Genomic DNA, 22,991 nt, shown 5'->3' on the forward strand with positions numbered 1-22,991 from the left:
TGAATTATCAAATGTTTGACATCCAATAGCTGATGATTAATTAATCAATGTGCTCCAGTGGTGTCGTTAAACAAAACAAACTTTAACTTTCATTGCTTTGCTAACATATGGATATCAAAATTTGAATATATGTACATGTAGCTATATAACAACATTATATTTTTATTTTAAATAATATACAAATAAATATTTTACAGTTTCAGAGTACATAAATACTATGATAGTTAAATTCAAAGGATATGTAATACTTCTAATGGTGAACTTCATCTTTTGTTTGTCTTTCTTGGACATTTGTGAAATGACAGCTGCAAAGAAACACACAAAAGCAATATTATTAAAATGCATGACTTCATAAGGATTTTTATTTGGTATTCTAGAGAAATGTTATTGCATTAAATGGATGTCTGTCCTTATTGAAACAACTGTCAAAGGTTACAATCAAGATGGGCCTGCTTGAATATTTGGTATTTTCGACTTTAGCTTTCTTTTGCATTTTATACAGACAGCACAGAAAGCACATCTATCTGTTTATCATTCACACACACACACACACACACACACACAAACACACACACAAACAAACACTCGCGCACACATACACATACCACACATACACAAACAAACACACACACACATACACATACCACACACATACCACACACTCGCTCACACATACCACACACACACATACCACACACACGCGCACACATACACATACCACATACACATACCACACACACATACCACACACACACACACCTGCACACACATACCACACACACACCTACACATACCACACACACACACACATACCACACACACTTAAGCACACATACACATACCATACACACACATACCACACACACACATACCACACACATACACATACCACACATACCACACATACACATACCACACACACACACATACACACAAACAAAAGACTATCTAGACTACCAGAAGTTACTAAAAGAAATTATGTTTTTAATGATCCCTTTTTAAATGTCGGTACAAAACCTCTAAACCATATACACATGTACCCCCATTTTATATGTATACATTACTATTATATAATAATTAAGTAATTGTCGCCATTATATTGTATGTATAAAGGAGAGGGCCTAGTAAGTTGCAAACTTGTGCCCAATCCTTTTGTTGTTTATGCAATAAAATATGTTTAAAAAAACTACAAAAAAACCTTAAAACCGGACTGTTTACTTGGTCCCATTGGTGTCTGGTTTAGAGGGATTTCACTGTATATCCTGGATATAATTTTACAAAACAGTCCAAGGGGTGTTCATTGCAGTTTACACTATCGATTACTACCCAAAACAATCCAAGGAGTGTTCATTGCAGTTTACACTATCGATTACTACCCAAAACAAGAAGTATATACCCAGTTTGTGCAAACACAATCACTGTCATACAATGTGTTATGGTGGCTCACTGTTATACCTAAAGTAATGAATGATACAGGCATGTAAAAATATGTTTGGTTCAGGTAAGAGCCTAAAAATAAAGAGAAAGAAAATATGCATGAACTTCAGTAATTATCATATTTACGATTCTTATCCGTAATGAATGATACAGGCATGTAACAATATATTTGGTTTAGGTAAAAACCTAAAAATAAAGAGAAAGAAAATATGTATGAACTACAATATTTTGGATTCTTATTCACATAACAGTGTACAGGTCAGTGTCTTTTACTGGTACTCCACACTTGTTAAAATAATTTTAATTTTTAATGTCAAATTGTAAGGTGTATTGACTGAGTGGTGATGTAATTAGAAATTTAAAGTGTTTTTTTTTTATCCCTGCCACAGATATTTATCTTGGTCATTAGGTTGTGTATTATATAACAGAGATACTACACTATGACAGTGATTGTGTTGGCACATACTGCATAATTTATGCATGTTGTTCTGTGTAGTGATGTATAGAAGAAGTTTGTTTTGTTTAACAACACCACTGGAGTACACTGATTAATTAATCATTGGCTATTTGTTGTCTTAACATTTGGTAATTTTGACTCGTAGTCATCAAAGGAAACCCGCTACATCGTTCCTAATGCAGCAAGGGATCTTTTACATGCACTTTCCCACAGACAGAAAAGCACATACCACGGCCTTTGACCAGTTGTGGTGAACTGGTTGGAACGAGGAAAAAAAACAATCAGTTGAATGGATCCACTGAGGTGGTTCGATCCTGTGTTGCAAGCATCTCAGGCGAGTACTCGACCGACTGATGTATAGTGTAAAATACAATGAACACCTAGTTTCAGTATTATCCCCCTTGGACTGTTTAGTATAATTAATTCTGGAAATACTTTTTATAAATCTAGCATATGCTTTCCTATTTATATAAATATGCAAATAAAATATATGTTGCTTATTGGAAAGAGAAACCTAGGCTTGAACCAGCAAACTTTCTTCCTTTTCAGGGCTTCTAGATTATGGTAGCCCCACTACCGTGGTTAGTGATATTCATTGTTGGGCTAGTAAATAACTATTACCATGCCCGACGGCTAGTGAAAACAAGTTGTCAAATGCTACATTTAAGTCTTATTTTATAAATTATATGAATATCCTGTCCTCAATGTATGAATATATCTCCCCAATCTTAGTGTTTTTAAGCTGTTTTCCTCTTCAGGTGATATATCTTATTATTACTATTAGTAAAATTGTATTTACTTTGAAGTAAAGTACATGTAGGGCTAATGGATTTTTAATTGTGGCTAGTAAATTCTTTAATTAATGATCCCATGGCTAGTGGATTTTATAAAATTCCAGAAGCCCTGATCTTTTTTTTTTCTTTTTTGAGGAGGAGCGGGGTTTTAATAGATGCTTATTAAAAAAAAAAGTGAGGTGTTATTTTTCAAATATTTCTAGGACATGTGTCTATACAATGAAAAACTGCTATACTAAAATGCAGAAGTAACCGTTAATATAAACTCGTTTAGCTCTGTAACGAGCGGAGAACCAGACCACACTTTTATCCAGTATTATCTTTGCCTCTTCCTCTATGCGGGCGAGACGTAGCCCAGTGGTAAAGTGCTCGCTTGATGCGCGGTCGGTTTGGGATCGATCCCTGTCAGTGGGCCCATTAGGCTATTTCTCGCTCCAGCCAGTGCACCACGACTGGTACATCAAAGGCCCTGGTATGTGCTATCCTGTCTATCAGATGGTGCATATAAAAGATCCCTTGCTGCCAATTGAAAAGAGTAGCCCATGAAGTGGCGACAGCGGGTTTCCTCCTTCAATATCTGTGTGGTCCTTAACCATATGTCTGACACCATATAACCATATGATAAATAAAATGTGTTGAGTGCATTGTTAAATAAAACATTTCCTTCCTTCTTCCTTTAAGCAGGTAACTGAATAACCAGTGCTAAACTGTAGTGTTGTGCACAATGAGTTATATTTTATCCTGCCAGGCATCTTTACACAGCTGCATGTGTGTGACACAATATTTGTCTCAGTGTGGCATTCAGTGGAACATTCATAATTTTGTACAGTCACTTACCGAGCTCACAAATCCACTGAGAGGTTCCGTGGGTTGTACAGGACTCGATCCAGCCCCTATATATAAAGGTTCACTGGAGACCATTGGCATTCTGACAACCGCTAAAAACAAATTAATTTTTTTTTAACATTATGGTATTGTATTTTCACCATTTTTAAGTGCATTCAATTCTGAAAGGTACAGTTTTAACCAAAATTATTTCCAGATAATATTTTGTGTTTTGAGTGCAATAAAAGCTGTATTACTTGGTCTTAAAGTAATGGAAACTAATTGGGTTCATGTGTACACTTATGTCTTCACAGACTAATTTCTCACAGTTGCACATGAAACTGCAACTTTTACGGTAGTGTTTGACTAATGAGATCTGGTTTTGTTTTGGTTTGTTTGGTGGGTTTGGGGTTTTTTTTTAAGTGGGGGAGGGGGCGGGGGGGGGGGGGGGGTGTTCTAGATAATGACATTAAGATTAGGTTGGTGTTTTTTTATCTTTAATTTAGCACTGTAAGTAAATTCTTCTTACCATGAACAGATTTGTCATTGACTGTCAACCACAGGTCTTTAGTTTCATCATCATGATCCACAGTCACACGATTTGGCCCGCTCTGAATTATAAGAAAAAACCCAAGCATATTCTTAATTAACAAGATATGTATTTCCCAATAGCATACGTGTATGTCAGTTTTTGTTAAATTTGATTCATGTTAAGATATCATATTGTCATCATTTAGAATGATTTTGCTGATGGACAGTAAAATCATTGGGCATATAGTGTTTTCCCTAGAAATTTGGCAAGGCATGGTAGATAAAACACTTTGGGGGCAATTTTGACCATTTTCAGGGCATTCTTTTTGCATTAAAGACAAAAACAATCATTTAAATAAACATAAATGTAATTAATATTCTTGCTTTAATAAATGAATTGCAAAATATATAACAGAAATATTTGTATTAATTAATAATTTAAAAAAATTGTGTTTTATCAAGGCAATTTTAGACTTAATTATTGAAAAAGGCTTTTTTAATCTCAGTGCAGCATGGCACTGATTAAGGCAAGATGGCACTAGACTAGTGAGGCATGGTGCTGCACCATGCTAAAACAAGCTAGGGAAAACACTAGCATGATACGTCTTCTGATAATTTATACCATTTTAATTTTCATATATTACTCAAATGCTAAAGCCCATAGGAACCAGTGAGAGGGATTTTGCCAACACCACCCCATCCCCATTTCAGGACCTTAAGATTATCTTTTGGTCCTAATATATAAAAATAAAAATAACTTCTAAAACAAAATATTTCATCTAAAACAGTGCTATTTTATTCTCTAGATTCTAAGAAATTGCTTTTGAGAGCACCCACACATCAATATTTCACAGTGGAGCATGCCGTTGCACCTCCCCGCCCCCCTCAGATAGCTCATCCCAAATTTTAAGTATGGGCCTAATGCCTGGCTGTTCAGTGCACCCGTATACTCACAATATCTAATGGAAGACCTACAACCACTGGTGTTCGCAAAGCGCTGTTTTGCTTGTCAGGCCTTGGCACAACGACCACATAGATGCCTTGCTGCACAATATAGATGCCAAACGTGGATGGCCGGAACCTGGCGTTGCTGACAACAGTGACAGGTAGTCCTGATGCTGCACCAGACTCCAGCACCAAAGATAGCTTGTAGCGAGGTCGAAGGTCGTTTCCAGAGAAGAATGGAATGCTTAAATATGACTGAGGAGTCCCAAAGAATTGAGCCTTGCCATCTACAGCTTTAACGTTTCCAGTGTGTCCCATCCATATCTTCCCAGACCTTTCCTTCCAGTTGTTTAGGAAGTCAAAATAAAACTCCATTTGGCATTTGGGTTCTAGAAAATATATACATTGTAGTTGAGTTACCATGTTGCTGTATTGACAGTAAATAATAACACAAAGTGTATAATAGCAGGATTCGATAATGCTGGACTCACTTGCATGGTATTTCAGTCGACTTCTTTTCCTCAGGACAACTGGAACAAGTCTAATCAGTCAAAAGATTGTTAAATGGACTGTTCAGTTTGCAACCATTGTAAATTTGTAAGATTATTTTCGATTAACAGTCATTTTTATCTTTCTTCTTTTTTTTTTCTTCTTTTTTTTTGGACAAAAAAATATATAGAAAATATGGTTTCTTGTTTAGAATATCAGTGTTTGTATATTCAGTGTGTTTTCAGTCGTGTGCTGTTTGTAACAGTCACTTTTCATTTAACGTCTTAATATATTTTTACGAAATTGTTGGAAGGTAAAATCCAGTTTCGGCAACTACAAACATTAGGACGACCAAAAACACCTTGTTTATACAGACACTGACATTCTAAACAAGAAGACATCTTTAATATATCATTTAAGTCATCAAAAATGCTCAATTTGTTATAAACATCTTACCATGACAGTAACCTCAGAATAGTTCCATTAATGCTGCTTTAATGCCAGGTAATTAATTTTAATTCCTGCTGACGCATGGCCAGTACTTGGTTTTGTCAAATAACCAACATGGTGGTCTTTGTTCCTAATCTGTTATATTTCATAAAATCAGTTCAAGACATTAAACAAAAAATACATACCCTTTTGTTGATTTATGCCTGGATCCATTGGATGTTTAGCTGTTGGGGAATGTCGAGGTACTTGTTCTGATTGGTGTTCTTCTTGTTCTGACTGATGCTTCTGTCTGTCTTTGCGTGGCTGCTGTGATTCTGATTTAATCTGTGAGTTGCCTTGAGTGTATTGTCCAAGACGCGAGAGATCTACGTCATTTGGTCCCAACTGGGAGTAGTTTAAATTATTTGGATTCAGATAAGAATGGTCTAAGCTGTTAGGATTCAGATAAGAGTTATCTAAATTATTTGGATCAAGTTGAGAGTAGTCCAAATTATTTGTTCCCGGTTGAGAATGGTCTGACGTCTTTGAAACCAAGCGAGACTTGTCTAAGTTGTTTTTACCTGATTCAGACTTTTCCAAATTGTTTGGATTCAGATAAGAATGGTCTAAGCTGTTAGGATTCAGATAAGAGTTATCTAAATTATTTGGATCAAGTTGAGAGTAGTTCAAATTATTTGTTCCCGGTTGAGAATGGTCTGACGTCTTTGAAACCAAGCGAGACTTGTCTAAGTTGTTTTTACCTGATTCAGACTTTTCCAAATTGTTTGGATTCAGATAAGAATGGTCCAAATTGTTTGGATTCAGATAAGAGTTATCTAAATTATTTGGATCAAGTTGAGAGTAGTCTAAATTATTTGTTCCCGGTTGAGAATGGTCTGACGTCTTTGAAACCAAGCGAGACTTGTCTAAGTTGTTTTTACCTGATTCAGACTTTTCCAAATTGTTTGGATTCAGATAAGAATGGTCCAAATTGTTTGGATTCAGATAAGAGTTATCTAAATTATTTGAATCAAGTTGAGAGTAGTCCAAATTATTTGTTCCCGGTTGAGAATGGTCTGAAGGCTTTGAAACCAAGCGAGACTTGTCCAAGTTGTTTTTACCTGATTCAGACTTTTCTAAATTATTTGGATTCAGATAAGAATGGTCCAAATTGTTTGGATTCAGATAAGAGTTATCTAAATTATTTGGATCAAGTTGAGAGTAGTCAAAATTATTTGTTCCCGGTTGAGAATGGTCTGACGTCTTTGAAACCAAGCGAGACTTGTCTAAGTTGTTTTTACCGGGTTCAGACTTTTCTAAATTGTTTGGATTCAGATAAGAGTCATCTAAATTATTTGGATCAACTTGAGAGTGACCCAAATTGTTTGGATCCAAACGAGAGTGTTTTAAATTATTAGGATCCAGTTTTGAGTGCTCTAAATTATTTGAATTCAAATATGAGTGTCCTAATTTGTTTGGATCCAAATGAGAATCGTCTATATTATTTGCATCCAGCTGAGAATGTCTTAAATTGTTTGGATCCAAATAAGAGTGGTCTAAATTGTTTGGATTCAATTGGGAGTGCTTTAAGAAATTTCGATTCAGCTCTGAGTTCTTTAAGTTATTTGAATTCAGTTGGGAGTGGTCTATATTATTTCGATCCAGTTTGGATTGTTCTACATTGTTTGAATCCATAGGAGAGTTATGGGGCTTCAATTGAGAGTGGCTTGCGGAGGATCCCTGTGGTGGTTGGCCTTTATTATCAGGTGAACTCTGGTCTAGATATTCATCTGGATACTTCAAATCTTCTGCATTAAAAGAATCGCCTGCTTGAGGAATGGTGTTGCCTGATTGAGGAATGGTGTTGCCTGATTGAGCCTGATATTCATTACTTGCAGTAAAAGGACGACTATAATCAATATTTCGTGTATTTTGGTTTCGCAAGTTATCAGAAAAACCTTCTGTATCGTCTTTACCCTGAGGACGATTATAGTCCACAGCAGCAGCTGCACGAGCTCCGATGATAAACCGATTTCGGTTAAATCGATTGTTGGTAAATCTGTTATCATTTCGCCGATTGTTCGCGTGTAAGGTTCCTCTATATACGTTCGTTTTTCCACTAGGATGTCGATTTTCACGAGTTTCTTGAACCTGGTGCGTTTCGTTTGTATCTTGTTCCAAGTCCTTAGTTTTGAATGGATGCCTAGCCTGCTTGCGGGAATGTGCATTGAGCTGATATTCATCTAGAGGAGTGTCTTCAGCAGGTACAGCCGTTTTACTCACGAGTATTTTAACCTTATGTGGTGCGACTTTTCTCTCATTTGCCGAACCGCGTGTTTCCCCTTCTACGGTGTCGCTGTTAGCGTTGGTGGCTGTGCCGTCATTTCGGAACGATCGTAAAATGGTATTGTGTAGAGCTCTGCTCACTGTACCCGTGTCTGACTCCGAACTGTCATCGGACAAGTCAGGAAGATGGTGCTGTTGTGGTGTAAATATGAAATTTAGATCCTCGTCGCTAAATAACGACAGAGGATCTATACGTCTCCGCTGTGGTGACCGGTGTGGCAGTGGTTCCTCGTGTTCTTGGTAAGCTGGGTTGGATCTTTGTCGGGACGTTCTGGAGGCTCTGTCAGATGGTCTGCCCAGTGTTGAAGATGACTTGACAATAAGAATGAGAAGTACCCGTATATATATTGTTTCCATCGTTGATTTGCAGTACCTTGAATTATTATTAAGAAGATACCAGTTAATTTTCAGACGTACATGGAGCCTGATACATGTTAATATACTGATAATGTAACAAAGATACGCCCTATTGGTAAAGTGCGAGAAGTATATTTACACAGGTTCATGAAATATGTGGTCAGTATTATATTGGTTATCAGTAAAAATTTATCGCACAACTACACTTCTTTTCGTGTGCATTATTGTTATTACGGTGGATATTGTTGATACGCATTGTGCCGACGTGTAAAGTTCGTGTATTGTAAGAGGAGGCTTCTCTTGCGATATAGTTATTCCGATCTGACGTGTGTGTGTGTGTGTGTGTGTGTGTGTGGTGAGGAGGATGCATTACTTACGTGACAATATGTCACCATAGAGCTCATTAACACTAGCTTTTAGAGTAACTTTTAGTAGAGTTAAAAGTTGGTGATAGACAGTTCGTGTTAAATAGAATATCTGCTGTTATAACTTTTGAAGTGGATTCTAATTTGTCTAAAATGCCAGTCTCAAGATCGTTTGTGAAAATGATTACATTAATACATTTTAAGTATCCCCCACGTCCTGAGTTGTTAAATTGAACTTCTTACCATTATTGTTTGGGATTTAAAAAACCCCACCCCAAAACCCCCACCAAAAACAATATTTTACACATTGATATAGGGCCTGGATAGAAAATACATCGGTGGATTGACAGAGATTGATCGATCCTACAAGCTGTTGGACGTCCGACGAGCGCACACCTCTACCACTGAGTTTCATCCTGTTACGTAAGAAAAACTCGTCTGACGTTTTTACAACCACAGTGGGATTATTAATTCATTACAATACAAAAATACACAACACAAATACAATATTTGAAGAAATACAACCTGGAAAAACCCTTGGGAAAATACATGATATTATGGACAGTCGAACCTGTCTTAAGCGGTAACACAGGATGTGGTTAAAAATGGCCGTTTAAGACAGGTGGATGCTTAACACAGACTATCACTTTTACAGTCTTTAATTATTTTTTTGCCCCCCCCCCCCCCCCCCCCCCCATCTATACTGCTTATTAATGGATGTGTGTCCTATTGTTTACTACAAATCAACTTTCGATATATTATAGGTTTGCCTTCTTCAGAAATGATAAAAAAAAAATGTAGTTTGAATGTATTAAGTTGCCCGTTTGGAATTCATTTAAATAGTTTGTCTTTTCTTTCCGTGTAATAACTACTTCATGCTAAGTATTGACATAGTGGGTCTAAATGAATTTACAAATGTCAAGCTTCCTCGAAAGATGCATTCCACACTTATTATTTCTTCATTGCTACACTGAATATTTTAGGCCCGGAGCTATGGAATATTTTGTTAGGGTGGGGGAGCTGAACAAACGGGAAAAGGACACATGAATCAGCTCGTGAAAAGGGCATCCCAATGGGGGAAAAAAAACGAAAAAGGGAGCACTTTAATGGGGGCGGGTCCTCTGGTCGCCGCCCCCATGGATCCACCTCTGGATGACTGACTGAATGGGTACTATAGTATACATGAAGCCCAGAACATTGCTTAGTTCCTGCACCATGTCGCTTTTGTAGAAGTGAACATTTACTATGGCCGCTTAACACAGGTATATGGATTCAATTTAGGTGGCTGCTGGTCGCGTTAGATAGGTAGTCACTTAACACAGGTATATGGATTCAATTTAGGTGGCCGCTGGTCGCGTTAGATAGGTAGTCACTTAACACAGGTATATGGATTCAATTTAGGTGGCCGCTGGTCGCGTTAGGTTGGTAGTCACTTAACACAGGTATGGATTCAATTTAGGTGGCCGCTGGTCGCGTTAGATAGGTAGCCACTTAAAACGACAAACATACATTTTGTAGAAGACAAACGTATAGTTTTCCTCATACACTTGCTGGATACTAGACACAATAACACAATGCATTCATAATAATGTTGAATGACCTGACAATTACACTTCTTGATAACCAAGCAAGTCATGTGACATTACTAAATGGTTAATAGGCAATGTATAATATACTGCATATTGTTTTCAAAGTGTTCAGAATGTGTTGACTTCCTTGTTGTACGGAAATGAACAGAACACTGCGGAAGTAATTGAAAAACAAAACCAATACACACATATATAATATACAGTTATCAGCTTCGATTATCTGCACATGAATAAAAACAAAGTAATGTATATCCAACAATATTCAATTTCATCTTCTCGTTCCGGCCAGTACACAACGATTGGTATATCAAAGGCTGTGGTCTGTGCTATTTTGTCTGTGAGATGGTGTATATAAATGTAGCGAGTTTCGTCTCTAAGCCCGTGTACTCTGACGGTAAGAGAGCTAGACGGACATTAAATTTTGCACAGTTATCAACGCTCAAGAGAATGTTAATAATTGTTAAAATGTCCGTCTAGCTCTCTTACCGTCAGTACAGTTTGCTTTCTTACCGTCAGTGCTTGCTCGTTGACCGTCAGTACTTGCTCTCTTACCATCAGTACTTGCTCTCTTACCGTCAGAGTACTGATGGTAAGAGAGCTAGACGGACATTTGGACATTTATCAACACTCAAGAGAATGTTCATAACTGTCCAAATGTCCGCCTATAGTCCTTTCCATCATTCTATAAAAATGTGTGTGTGTGGGGGGGGGGGGGGGGGGGGGGGTGTAAATAATTTCAGTTTGGTTTGACGTAAGAAGAAAAGTAAAAGTGTTTTTTTCTGGAAATAACAACAAATTACTATTTTTGTGTGCAATTTAAAAATCAATCGGCTTAGAAATAAATAGTATTGACGGTAAGAGAGCTAGACGGACATGTGGACAGTTATCAACACTCAAGAGAATGCAAATAACTGTCTAAATGTCCGTCTAGCTCTCTTACTGTCAAAGTACTCGGGCTATCTAAGACTATATCAAAATAATCAAATGTTATCCGGTATGATATTTCTCTTTATTATATAACATATAGTGAAATATCTTAAAATATCAGTCAAATAAAAGTGTTATCAGTCACTCAGTGACGATAACACATTTTAGAGTGAAATTTTCACTATTTCACTCTAAAATGTGTTATCGTCACTGTAGAAAGTGTTATCTTCACTGTAAGAAAGCCGGAATTATTTTGCTGCTGGCATTTTAAAAATAAAGATAAATTCCAAAAGTTTATATTATAAATAGAAAATTTCATGTTTTTTGGGGGTCAAATATGATTTATATCTCATCTCGTGAAGTTTGCAATCATATCACACTCAAGCGCGACTCTTGAGATATGATTGCAAACTTCACTCGATGAGATATAAATCATATTTGACAAAAAACATGAAATATCCTCTATACATTTGTATGTGTGTGCTCTTTAACAGTCCTTGCCGTTTAAGGGAGCTATTTTTTTTCGTGAAAGTTTTAAGGGAGCTATTACTCACGCTCGCTATCACTCTCCTCAGACTAGTTCAAGGAGAGTAATTTTTAGCTGCCCTAGTCATGCGAATTTATATGGTATCAATATGGTAATTTCTTAAATAGCTCCTCGTCATCTAAGTTAGGAGAGCAATTAATTACTCCCCTCATATCAATGGTTTTTTTCACGGCTATGTCTGCTTTAACAGTATATATCACGTACATATTATCTCAACGGTAACAGCCGAATTAAATAAATTGCCTACATGTGTATACCTACCTGTGGGCATAAGCGTATGAGACAGGGAGGGGGCAGAGGGGGCAACTGTCCCCCTAATGCTGGAGCAAAACCTCAAATTCGGGCAAATTTGATACAGATATTCGGGGAAAATGTGCCAGCTTGACACCTTTTCACCATGTATTACCATCATTCTACCATCACAATCAGTTGTAATCCATGTAAAAATGCATAGGAATTCGTTTACAACCCTATTTGGTAGTAATACTAATGTGAATAAATGTTGTTATGCAGATTCGGGCATTTTCGTTTAATTCGGACAAAAGCCAGCCTGCCTTCCTACAAAAATGGCAACCCGTACGCCTCTGGGTGCTCTTTACGGGCACTATCCTGAATTTTCACCCCTAGTAAGACTTCATTTTGTACCACCAACAAAATAAACACACATTCTGCTTTTTTCCTGTTTTACTATCCTACCTTAACATGTTTTAAATGTAAACCATTATACGAATAAATTCATTTGGAATTACCTTTAATTAAATTATTCAAATTTCGTTTGGCCGTTAAAAGAAATCATAAATTTGTTGTTACGAAATGATTTCAGACCAAAAAATCCCAAACGATATTGAGATACTACAAATCATATTTGAACGCCCAGAAATGCATTGTTCTGGAAGTAGGCCAATTCATATTCTAAGCAAGAAAATGTAAATGATTTTAATCATGTAAAACTATTTTATATGCCAAAAAACGTTTTAAAATGGCTACAAATTCCCGAAAGGATCGTTCCTTTAACAGTATGATTCTACCTCACATCTTACCTTGGCGGTGACAGCCGTCTTAAATAAATGAATATTACTCTACATCTGTATACGTAGCTGTGTTTGCTCTTCTAGAAAAGGACTTCATAGTTAATCAATCTTCACAGATTTAAGGTCTTATATTAATTGATTTTTAACACCTTTAAAACCAGACATTATATTTATTGCACATTTACCTGTAATGTCAACGACACCTATATTTGCTTTTAATCGCACGGCAGCGGCATCATTAAACGCTTAGAATTTTGAAATAGACAAACTTTGCCGTGGCAACAGTACGGCAAGCTTGACAACTAAAGTAAGCGACAATTAACGACACATTTACGAATGCCATGATATATATTCCTTGAGGTAGGTACCCGCTGTGTGCCTCTACTTTATGTACGATGTCATGTCTTTATTTAACAAATATTACCAAGGGATTTGGGCAGTCTATAATGGCCAGGTGCAGCCTTAGTTCTAAAAGGAAAATGTAACCATGTAAATTTTATAGTCTGTATTTTGATGGTATTAACTGTCAAGTGATTGTAAGAGTCCACAGCTAAAGAATAATGTGTAGTTGTACAATTAAAGGTTATATTTTATTGACACATTAATTGTCACAGTATAACAGCCCGGGGCGGACCGGAGCCCAGTGGTAAAGTGCTTACCAGATGCGCGGTCAGTCTAGGATCGATCCCCGTCGAATAGCATTGAGCTAATTTCTCGTTCCAGCCAGTGAACCAAAAGCCGTGGTATATGTGCTATTCTGCCTGTGGGATGGTGCACATAAAAGATCCATTGCTATTTATAGAAACATGTAGCGGGTTTCCTCCCTAAGACTATGCCAAAATAACCAAATGTTTTACATCTAGTAGCCGATGATTAATAAATCAATTTGCTCTAGCGGTGTCGTTAAACAAAACAAACTTTTAACATTTTCCCATGAAAATGGTGAATACAGTGCATAATCATCGGTTTGACGTTAAGTAGCCTACCATTGCATTGATCATTTTCGAGTTCGCCGATAACAAATATTTGATATATTAATCACTAATACACACACTACAGGAAGAAACCCGTCAGCACCTACGTATTTAACCTGTACATTATTAAAAGGGGGGGGGGGGGGGTGTTGTCGCGAGTTTTTTTCCTTCAGTGTGTCTATTTATTTGTGGTTAATATGTTAAATATGTGAAACACGAAAATAATCAATGTAATGGTATTTAGCGTCTACCATAATATTATGAAGGGTTGTTGCGTTGTATTAGAGCGAAACTCTTTGCGTACCCAGTGGTAAGTATCAATTCCGTGTTTTCGCAATAGCGTTTGCTATGGCTGACAGAGCGACCATAACCGTTCAAATGTCCGTCTAGCTCTCGAACGGCAGAGTATTCGGGTTGTATATTGTTAGTTCTTTCATTATGCTAACTTTTGTGTTGCGCATTGTTACACGTACTGGGTGAGTGCTCCGCAAGGCTCAATGGGTAGGTGTAAACCACTTGCACCGACCAGTGATCCATAACTGGTTCAACAAAGGCCATGGTTTGTGCTATCCTGTCTGTGGGAAGCGCAAATAAAAGATCCCTTGCTGCCTGTCGTAAAAGAGTAGCCTATGTGGCGAAAGCGGGTTTCCTCTAAAAAAAAACAGTGTCAGAATGACCATATGTTTGATGTCCAATAGTCGATGATAAGATAAAAAATCAATGTGCTCTAGCGGCGTCGTTAAATAAAACAAACTTTACTTTTTGTTACACGTAGTCCCATAAATATTTACTTTTGTGAAAGTTTACTCTCCTAGAATTTCATGTGTAAATATCATATGATATGATTTCTTTTCTTTTCTTTTTCCTTAGAAGTTGTTTTTAATTTACGAAAATTTATTCATGTTGATTTGTTTTGTGATTAATTTTCTTTTTCCTGTTCGCACTTCGTACACCACTGTTTACGAAAGCGCAGTGTCAGTTTTTACGACCAAAGGGAAATAACCCCATCACTACTTTGTTGTTCAACCAGGAAGTTATTTGCAACTGGGGAAGTTTGTACAAACTTTGTATTTTTATGAAAGTAAATCAAACTTTAAAAAAGAAAAGAAAATGACACTTCCAGCTTATGGAGTTTTGGTAAAATGGACTCTACATGATGTTTTAACGTGGTTAGAAAGGGTAAGCCTTTTGTGTCAATTTATAACAAGTTTTTAAAGTTTGAAGAACGCCTCATTACCCGGGGCCGGTGTGACGGTCATTGATTGATGTTAAGGAAAGATGACACATTATTAAGTTTACATTGATAAAACGTTTACATCTTAGCACTGACTGCACCAGTTTATTCTATATATTGTTATTGACTTATTATTGTTGATTAACTATAAGAAAAAAAAATGTATGTGTTTAGTCTTTAACTTTTAAATATAATAGAGTAATACACTACTTGACAAGGTCATGATGATCTGGCCAAGCGGCCAGTAAGTTTAACAATGAGATAAATTAACTTAATTAATCAAACTGAGAAAGACCCAGTAAGTTTAACAATGAGATAAATTAACTTAATTAATCAAACTGAGAAAGACCGGCCTTAGTGGTGCAATGGTTAAGCCATCAGACTACAGGCTGGTAGGTATAGGGTTCGCAGCCCGGTATCAGTTCCAATCCAGAGCGAGTTCTTAACGACTCAGTGGGTAGATGTAAAGCCACTACATCCTCTTCTCTCTCACTAGCCACTAACCAACTAACAACTAACCCACTGTCCTGGACAGACAGCCCAGATAGCTGAGGTGTGTGCCCAGGACAGCGTGCTTGAATCTTAATTGGATATAAGCACGAAAAAATAGGTAAGGAAAAAGGAAGGAAAAAAACTGAGAAAGAAGGCAAAAACATAAGCCTAGTTCAAACGTTAAATAGTAAATAGGTAAATAGGAGCTGACGTTCAACAATTGTGTGATGTTCAGGATGTTCAAAACATGGTGAAAGGGAGGGGGTGGTGTTTTCAAAGCTATATGTGTCATTTGTACAGATTAAAAATATAGGCAGTTGTGATCAAGTTTTGTATATTACAGATAAAACTTTTTTCATTAAGTATTTATTAAAGCCAAACGAACAAAAAATAAAAGTAGAAAGTGAAATAATGTTGGACAAGAGCATTACATAATTATAGAAGGGAGTTTCATTACCTTTAACAGAAGGCTACAGTGAACCTTTTGTTCAGTATCACAATGCAATTTATTACACAAGTTTCAGAGATTGCTATACAAAACTAAAAAGTAAAACATTAAGTAGTAATTGGAGAACATTTTCTTCAGATAAATTCCAGAGATCACTACACAATTATAAAACATTAAATAGTTGTACTACACAATTTTCAACTGATCACCAATTGTTGCTAATAATTTTTTTTTAAACAAAATGTTCTTTGGTAATTGCTAATAAAGTTTATATTGATAAGTAACTGTTGCTAATCAAGATTTTAAAAAGAAAATGTACTGTGGTAATTGTTAATACATTTTTTTATATTGATTAGCAACTGTTGTTAACTGTTACGAAATTGGCCTAATTTTGCCTTCGTAGTTGTTAAACGGCCCATGCAGTATAGTCATTTAAATTTTGTTTACTCGTTTTGACTATTCATCTTAATTTTTTTATTAACTTTAATGGAGAGTTTTAAAATTTATTTAGGAGAATCTATTCATCCATCTTTCCAACCATCCATCAGTCATCCATCCATGATATATTTAGCCATTCATTCATTCATCAATGATATATCTAGCCATTGATTCATTTATCCATCCATGAAAACATTTTCTATCCATCCATCCATCCATCCATCAAACATTCTTTATCCATTCATCCATCCATCCATTCATAACCCATCCATCCATCTGTCCGTCCATCCATCCATCCATCCATCCATCCACTCATAACCCATCCATCCATCCATCTATCTGTCTGTCTGTCTGTCCATCCGTCTGTCCATCCATCCATCTGTCCATCCATCCATCCATCCACTCCTAACCCATCCATCTATCTATCTATTTGTCTGTCTGTCCATCCGTCTGTCCATCCATCCGTCCATCCATCCATCCATCCATCCATTCACTCATAACCCATCCATCTATCTATCTATTTGTCTGTCTTTCCTTCCGTCTGTCCATCCATCCATCCATCTATCCATCCATCCATCCATCCATCCACTCATAACCCATCCATCTATCTATCTATTTGTCTGTCTGTCCATCCGTCAGTCCGTCTGTCCATCCATCCATCCAACCATCCAACCAACTAACCATCATTTCATGTAATGGTTCAGATGTTAATTTCTATCATTGAGAGATGTAATTAGCTTGATTAAAGGGACATTCCTGAGTTTACTGCATTGTTAGATGTTTCTGACTAATAAAATAATTCTACGATTAAACTTTCATATTAAATATATTTTCTTGTTTGGAATATCAGTGTCTGTATGTTCAATGTGTTTCTGGTCGTCTTAATGTTTGTAAGAAGCCCAAACTGGATTTTGTCTTCAAATAATTTCGTACGTACAAAAAACGATATTTTAGGAAATAAAATGAAATTTAACCTAGTACAAATATTAGAACGACCAGAAACACGTTTAATATACAGCCGCTAATATTCTATGCAGAAAAATATATTTGATATGAAATTACAATCGCTAACCAGTCTCTTTTAGTTGATAACATCTTAAAAATTGCAGCAAACTCAGGAATATCCCTTTAATGTAGTGAATTCACTGTTTAAAGTTTCTTAGTTCTGCTACATATATATATTTTTAATTGAAGGATTTCCTATTTGTATAATATACATGAATTGTGTACATATATTGACCTCTTTTCTCCCACCTGTTTATATTGTATATTTAATTCACATATCTTCATTTTTTCTGAGTGTGTAAGAACGACTTTGGGAGTTTTGGGGTAGGGTGGGTGGGGGGGGGATTGGCACTGATGGATCGGGTACAAACTCTATATCAGATTTTGGTTACAATGGCAAACATTAAAGCCGCACGCCCTAGTTCCATCCAGCGAAAATAAATTATAATGTTGGTTAATCTACAAACCTGTAACACACTTAGGTCACGTTTTTATAAAATGGAGTGAAAAAGCAGGTTTTATATTGATAAATACCATGGGAATCCCCATGTCCCAATTGCTTGAAATAATTTTTAAAGTTAGTATTCTGATGTCACCGGTAGATGTCGCTCGAAGCACAAAAATGCCTATGTCACGACAAATTTCACAGAGTGCGCACAGACTTGGGGTGCATTCCTTTCACCTCTCCTGGACATGTTCCAACTGTTCTGTCTTGGACAGTGAAAGGAATGAGTTGTTTGGAACAGGAAGTTACTTTACGAACATGGGTGCTTCTGTTTAGGAAGTGGCTCCTGCAGCAATCATGATACTTGAATGGGAATAAGACGACACTGACCATGTTGACTATACTACAGTGTTTGAAATAATAAATTTTATATATTTTGTATAAACTGCAATTAGCCTACATTTGCTATTCGGAACCGGGTACTAGTGCCTAACCTATTGTTATTAGCAATTAGATGCACCGTTTATTATTGGTGGTGGTGGTGGTGGGTGGTAGTGGTAGTGGTGGTGGTAGTAGTTGTTTGTTTGTTTTGTTTGTTTTTTGTTTTGTTTTTTGGTGGTGGTAGTAGTAGTAGTAGTAGTAGTTGTTGTCGTCGTCAGGGGTAGAGAGGCACTTCCCCTCCCCAGGACGAAAATGTAAGATTTGTGTTTCCTACTCTATTTAAATAAAGGTAACAATATAGCTTGTGTCCTCCACCCCCACCCCCCAAGATTGTATCCCCTCTCCACATATCGTAAGACTTAGCAAAATTATTGGTTTTAAGGGTTTGTAACGTTTTGTATTGAGATACTTACTTGTCTGAACTTTATTGTTAATGAAAATGTTCACGAACTGTGAAGAAAAACCTCTCAAGTGAACAACAAGCAAACAACAACAAATCTGATGTTGATTGCGCGAACCGTGCACGAGAAAACAAACCGAACCAAAATGATAACGGTCACGTGGTATACCAACGTTTTTTTCTCAGAGGCACGTGGCTTTTTAAGAAATACGAAAAATGCATTTTGTGGTATTACAAACACCAGGATTACCAGGATTACCAAAAAACACTTCAGGTGATGGAAATGTATATTCTAAATAATAAACAGTAAGTAAAGTGCAATTTTATTTGTGAAAAAATGGGTTTAATAGTGAAAAACAACGGCGTAATGGTTAACAACTAGGGCGTGTCCCTTTAATGTGATAAAATTTTTTAAAAAAAAGGCTCATAAGTAGGGAGGCACGTCCCCTTCCCCCCGGTTCTTATGGGCCTGCATGTTTGTGTTTTATTTTATACAGTAATACAACGTTTATTACTGTATGTTTTCTCAATTCATGGGGTAATCAATGTCAAGGGGTTGGTAGAGGACACACTTCAGTATTTTTATAGTTGCAGCACTGAGTACTGTGATTTCTAGTTTGAAATAAAAGACTAATTGCAGTACATTTCATTGAAGATTTTTATGTTGAAAACCCAAAACAAATTATAATACTTTGAAGGACAAGAAGGTACAATTGTTTTCAAAATCTGGGAAATAAACAGTTAAAACATACATCGCTTTGCAAAACAGAGTCCAGAGTATGTTTTTAACAAGTGATACTCCCATAAATCAGTCATGGTGTTTTCTGAACTTAGAAAATAAATAGAATTATGTTGTATCCAGTTTGCATTTTTAATGGTGGAAAATATCCTCAATCTCAAAATATTTTATTCTTTTCCAATATCTTTTGGTTTTTTTTTTTTTTTTTTATTTGAATATTGTCACGTAACATTATTCCAATAGTAAATAGAGGTTATTACCAGAGTGTTTTTCGGTATCGTCAATATCATATATTAGGAATAATAATTGTATTATGCGAGCCTCTGTCAAGCATAATACATTATTTTTATTCCTAATATATGATATTGATGATACCGAAATACGAAATCTCTTTATCATATAATCTCAAGCTTAATACAACATGTTTTTGTAAACTGTACACGCAACTTTAATTCCAGTCTGCCATTACTAGATATTCAAATGATGTAAGAATATGTGGCGGTGTATTTTTGAATGGAAGTGATGTCAAACTCGAATGACGTCATTTTAGATGTCCTTACATCAAAATAAAGTTATGCCTAACGTTTTTTGTTTTCTGAACGCTGGATAGCTTTCAGTGTCAAATTGCCATTGAAATGTTTTTATTTGATGACTATGAATGCATACATCAATCATGGAGTGTCGCCCAAGTACGTTTGCTTAAATGTCGATAAACCTAGTGCCGAGACCTCGACTAATTTACATCTAATTTACAAAGTTATCAAATTCTTAAAGTATGTGATCTGAAAAATATCACATATTTTGATTGCACTGAAAATGTAAGATATTATATGATAAAGTGGTTATATTCAGAGATGAGGAGATTCATTTTAGAACATATATTGTTTTATAGTTACAGATATAAAATTAATACCGTTTTGACAATGTTTATTTTTAGGAAGGGCTGTCTGAGTTTAAAGACCCGTTTCGTAAGGATGGTATTGATGGTTCAAAGTTTTGTGTGAGTATAATATGTATTACTAGTTCAATTTGTCTTTGTAATTTAAAATGTTATGTTGCTAGTACATGTACTACTGGTTGGGTTACCGGCCTCGGTGGCATCGTGGCAGGCCATCGGTCTACAGGCTGGTAGGTACTGGGTTCGGATCCCAGTCGAGGCATGGGATTTTTAATCGAGATACCGACTCCAAACCCTGAGTGAGTGCTCCGCAAGGCTCAATGGGTAGGTGTAAACCACTTGCACCGACCAGTGATCCATAACTGGTTCAACAAAGGCCATGGTTTGTGCTATCCTGCCTGTGGGAAGCGCAAATAAAAGATCCCTTGCTGCCTGTCGTAAAAAGAGTAGCCTATGTGGCGACAGCGGGTTTCCTCTAAAAACAGTGTCAGAATGACCATATGTTTGACGTCCAATAGCCGATGATAAGATAAAAAAATCAATGTGCTCTAGCGGCGTCGTTAAATAAAACAAACTTTACTTACTTTTACTGGTTGGGTTCTCTCTGTAAATGTTATGGTATGTATTACAGTGTATGACATATACTAGAAATTTATGTTCTCTATAAATGTTATGTATTATCAGGGACTGCTGATGGGGTGGTGGTGGTGTTTGGGGGGAAAGGAAGGAAGGAAATGTTTTATTTAACGACGCACTCAACACATTTTATTTATGGTTATATGGAATCGGACATATGGTTAAGGACCACACAGATATTGAGAGAGGAAACACGCTGTCGCCACTTCATGGGCTACTCTTTTCGATTAGCAGCAAGGGATCTTTTGTATGCACTATCCCACAGATAGGATAACACATACCACGGCCTTCGATGTACCAGTCGTGGTGCACTGGCTGGAGCGAGAAATAGCCCATTGGACCTAGCGACGGGGATTGATCCCAGACCGACTGCGCATCAAGCGAATGCTTTACCACTGGACTAAGTCCCGCCCCAGGTTTGGGGGGGGGGGGGGGGTTTGAATGGCAGATATAGGTCTAAGGAGTATTGCAAGCATGGTTTTTTATGTTTTTATGATAAAAATGTCATGGCCGATCAAGATGGGTCTGTGTGTGTGTATGAGTAGCTTAGTGGTAGTGTAATCGTTTTACACATAGTGGGTTGTATAGGATCAATTGGTATTGGTCGACTCATTGTTTTTCCACAAAATACTTGTATATCAAACATAGGCTGTGGTATGTGCTGTCATGATATTTACAGGGCACAAACCATTGTTCCATTCACATGACCGGCCAATAGGTTACATGATGAACAAGTATACCGTTATCATTTATTACAAAAATCAATGAATATTATATATTGATTTTGAGATGCTCAAGTTTGTTTACGTTTGTCTTGTTCAATGACACCACTGGAGCACATTGATTTATTAATCATCGGCAGCTATTGGATGTCAAACATTTGGTAATTCAGACATATAGTCTTAGAGAGGACACCTGCTCTATGCACCATCTCACAGACAGGATAGCACATAACATTTGATATACCATTTATGGTGCACTGGCTGGAACGAGATATAGCCCAATGGGTCCACTGATGGGGATCGATCCTAGGTTGACTACGCATCAGGCGAGGGCATTATGTCCTGTCCTTGAGACACTCAATGCACATCATATCAGTAGTCAAGTTGAAACACTATCAGTACCCTATTGCAAATCATTCTGTTTAAATACATTAGGAACATCAATAGAGAACCTACGTTTTATCACCTGTGTATGTTTCTAGACTCCGATAATTGGCATCATTCCTGACCATTCCACTTTGTCATTTTGTATTCCCAATTGTGAACTAAAAAATTCTCAAAATGAATGTAAATATTCCTTTTGTTTATTAATTATTATATACTGTAATATTTTGAAAATGATACGTAACACTTGATAAACCTCTTTCCTCATCCATAACATTTTATAATGCAATATAGATCTATTAATTTGAATAAATAAAAATTACAACTGTGTATTATTACTCTTTGAAATTCTAACTTAGATTAATAAGATTAAAAAATAAATAAAATTTAATTATTTAGTAAAACAATGCTAAAATTGTCAAAGCCATGGACTTCAAGTCAAATTAAAAAAATAAAACCACGAGAACTAAACACATGAAGTACAACTTTGTTACTGTCGGATAACTCGTCAATTATTTAAGAATAATTCACGTAATTGAACAATTGGTTATGTACATGTAGTTAAAAATAATAAAAATAATGTAAACAGAACCGGAAAGTTACCCAAGAATTTTAAATATTGTCAACTGTATTTACAGAAAAATTACCATAAAAGGTTTCTCACTG

The 22,991-nt window shown here is 36.4% G+C and overlaps 3 protein-coding genes across 4 annotated transcripts in view; 1 reads left to right on the forward strand and 2 right to left on the reverse strand.

Annotated features, from left to right (window-relative positions):
* Positions 1–19: 19 nt before the first annotated feature.
* Positions 20–5,357, reverse strand: LOC121382585. Its single transcript, XM_041512079.1, has 4 exons — positions 4,999–5,357; positions 4,043–4,124; positions 3,526–3,626; positions 20–305 (listed from the first exon to the last, which is right to left on the reverse strand). Exons 1-4 carry the CDS (start codon positions 5,305–5,307, stop codon positions 264–266), a joined length of 534 nt encoding a protein of 177 aa, XP_041368013.1. The 5' UTR covers positions 5,308–5,357; the 3' UTR covers positions 20–263.
* Positions 5,358–5,510: 153 nt separating this feature from the next.
* Positions 5,511–8,610, reverse strand: LOC121383701 (putative uncharacterized protein DDB_G0289263). The gene is made up of 2 exons (XM_041513794.1): positions 6,114–8,610; positions 5,511–5,530 (listed from the first exon to the last, which is right to left on the reverse strand). The coding sequence occupies exons 1-2, from the start codon at positions 8,608–8,610 to the stop codon at positions 5,511–5,513; spliced, it is 2,517 nt and encodes an 838-aa protein (XP_041369728.1).
* A 6,270-nt stretch (positions 8,611–14,880) lies between these two features.
* LOC121383230 (B-cell linker protein-like) overlaps positions 14,881–22,991 on the forward strand; it is a 54,014-nt gene continuing 45,903 nt past the window's right edge. Inside the window, exons 1-2 of one of the 2 annotated variants that reach the window (XM_041513123.1) lie at positions 14,881–15,222; positions 20,623–20,685. In XM_041513123.1, coding sequence (XP_041369057.1) covers positions 15,154–15,222; positions 20,623–20,685 — 132 coding nt within the window. In that variant the 5' untranslated portion in view covers positions 14,881–15,153. The remainder of the gene's footprint in view (positions 15,223–20,622; positions 20,686–22,991) is intronic. The other variant, XM_041513122.1, reaches the window with a different exon arrangement.

This window comes from Gigantopelta aegis, chromosome 10 (genome assembly GCF_016097555.1).
Source record: "Gigantopelta aegis isolate Gae_Host chromosome 10, Gae_host_genome, whole genome shotgun sequence".
Classification (NCBI taxonomy): domain Eukaryota; kingdom Metazoa; phylum Mollusca; class Gastropoda; order Neomphalida; family Peltospiridae; genus Gigantopelta; species Gigantopelta aegis.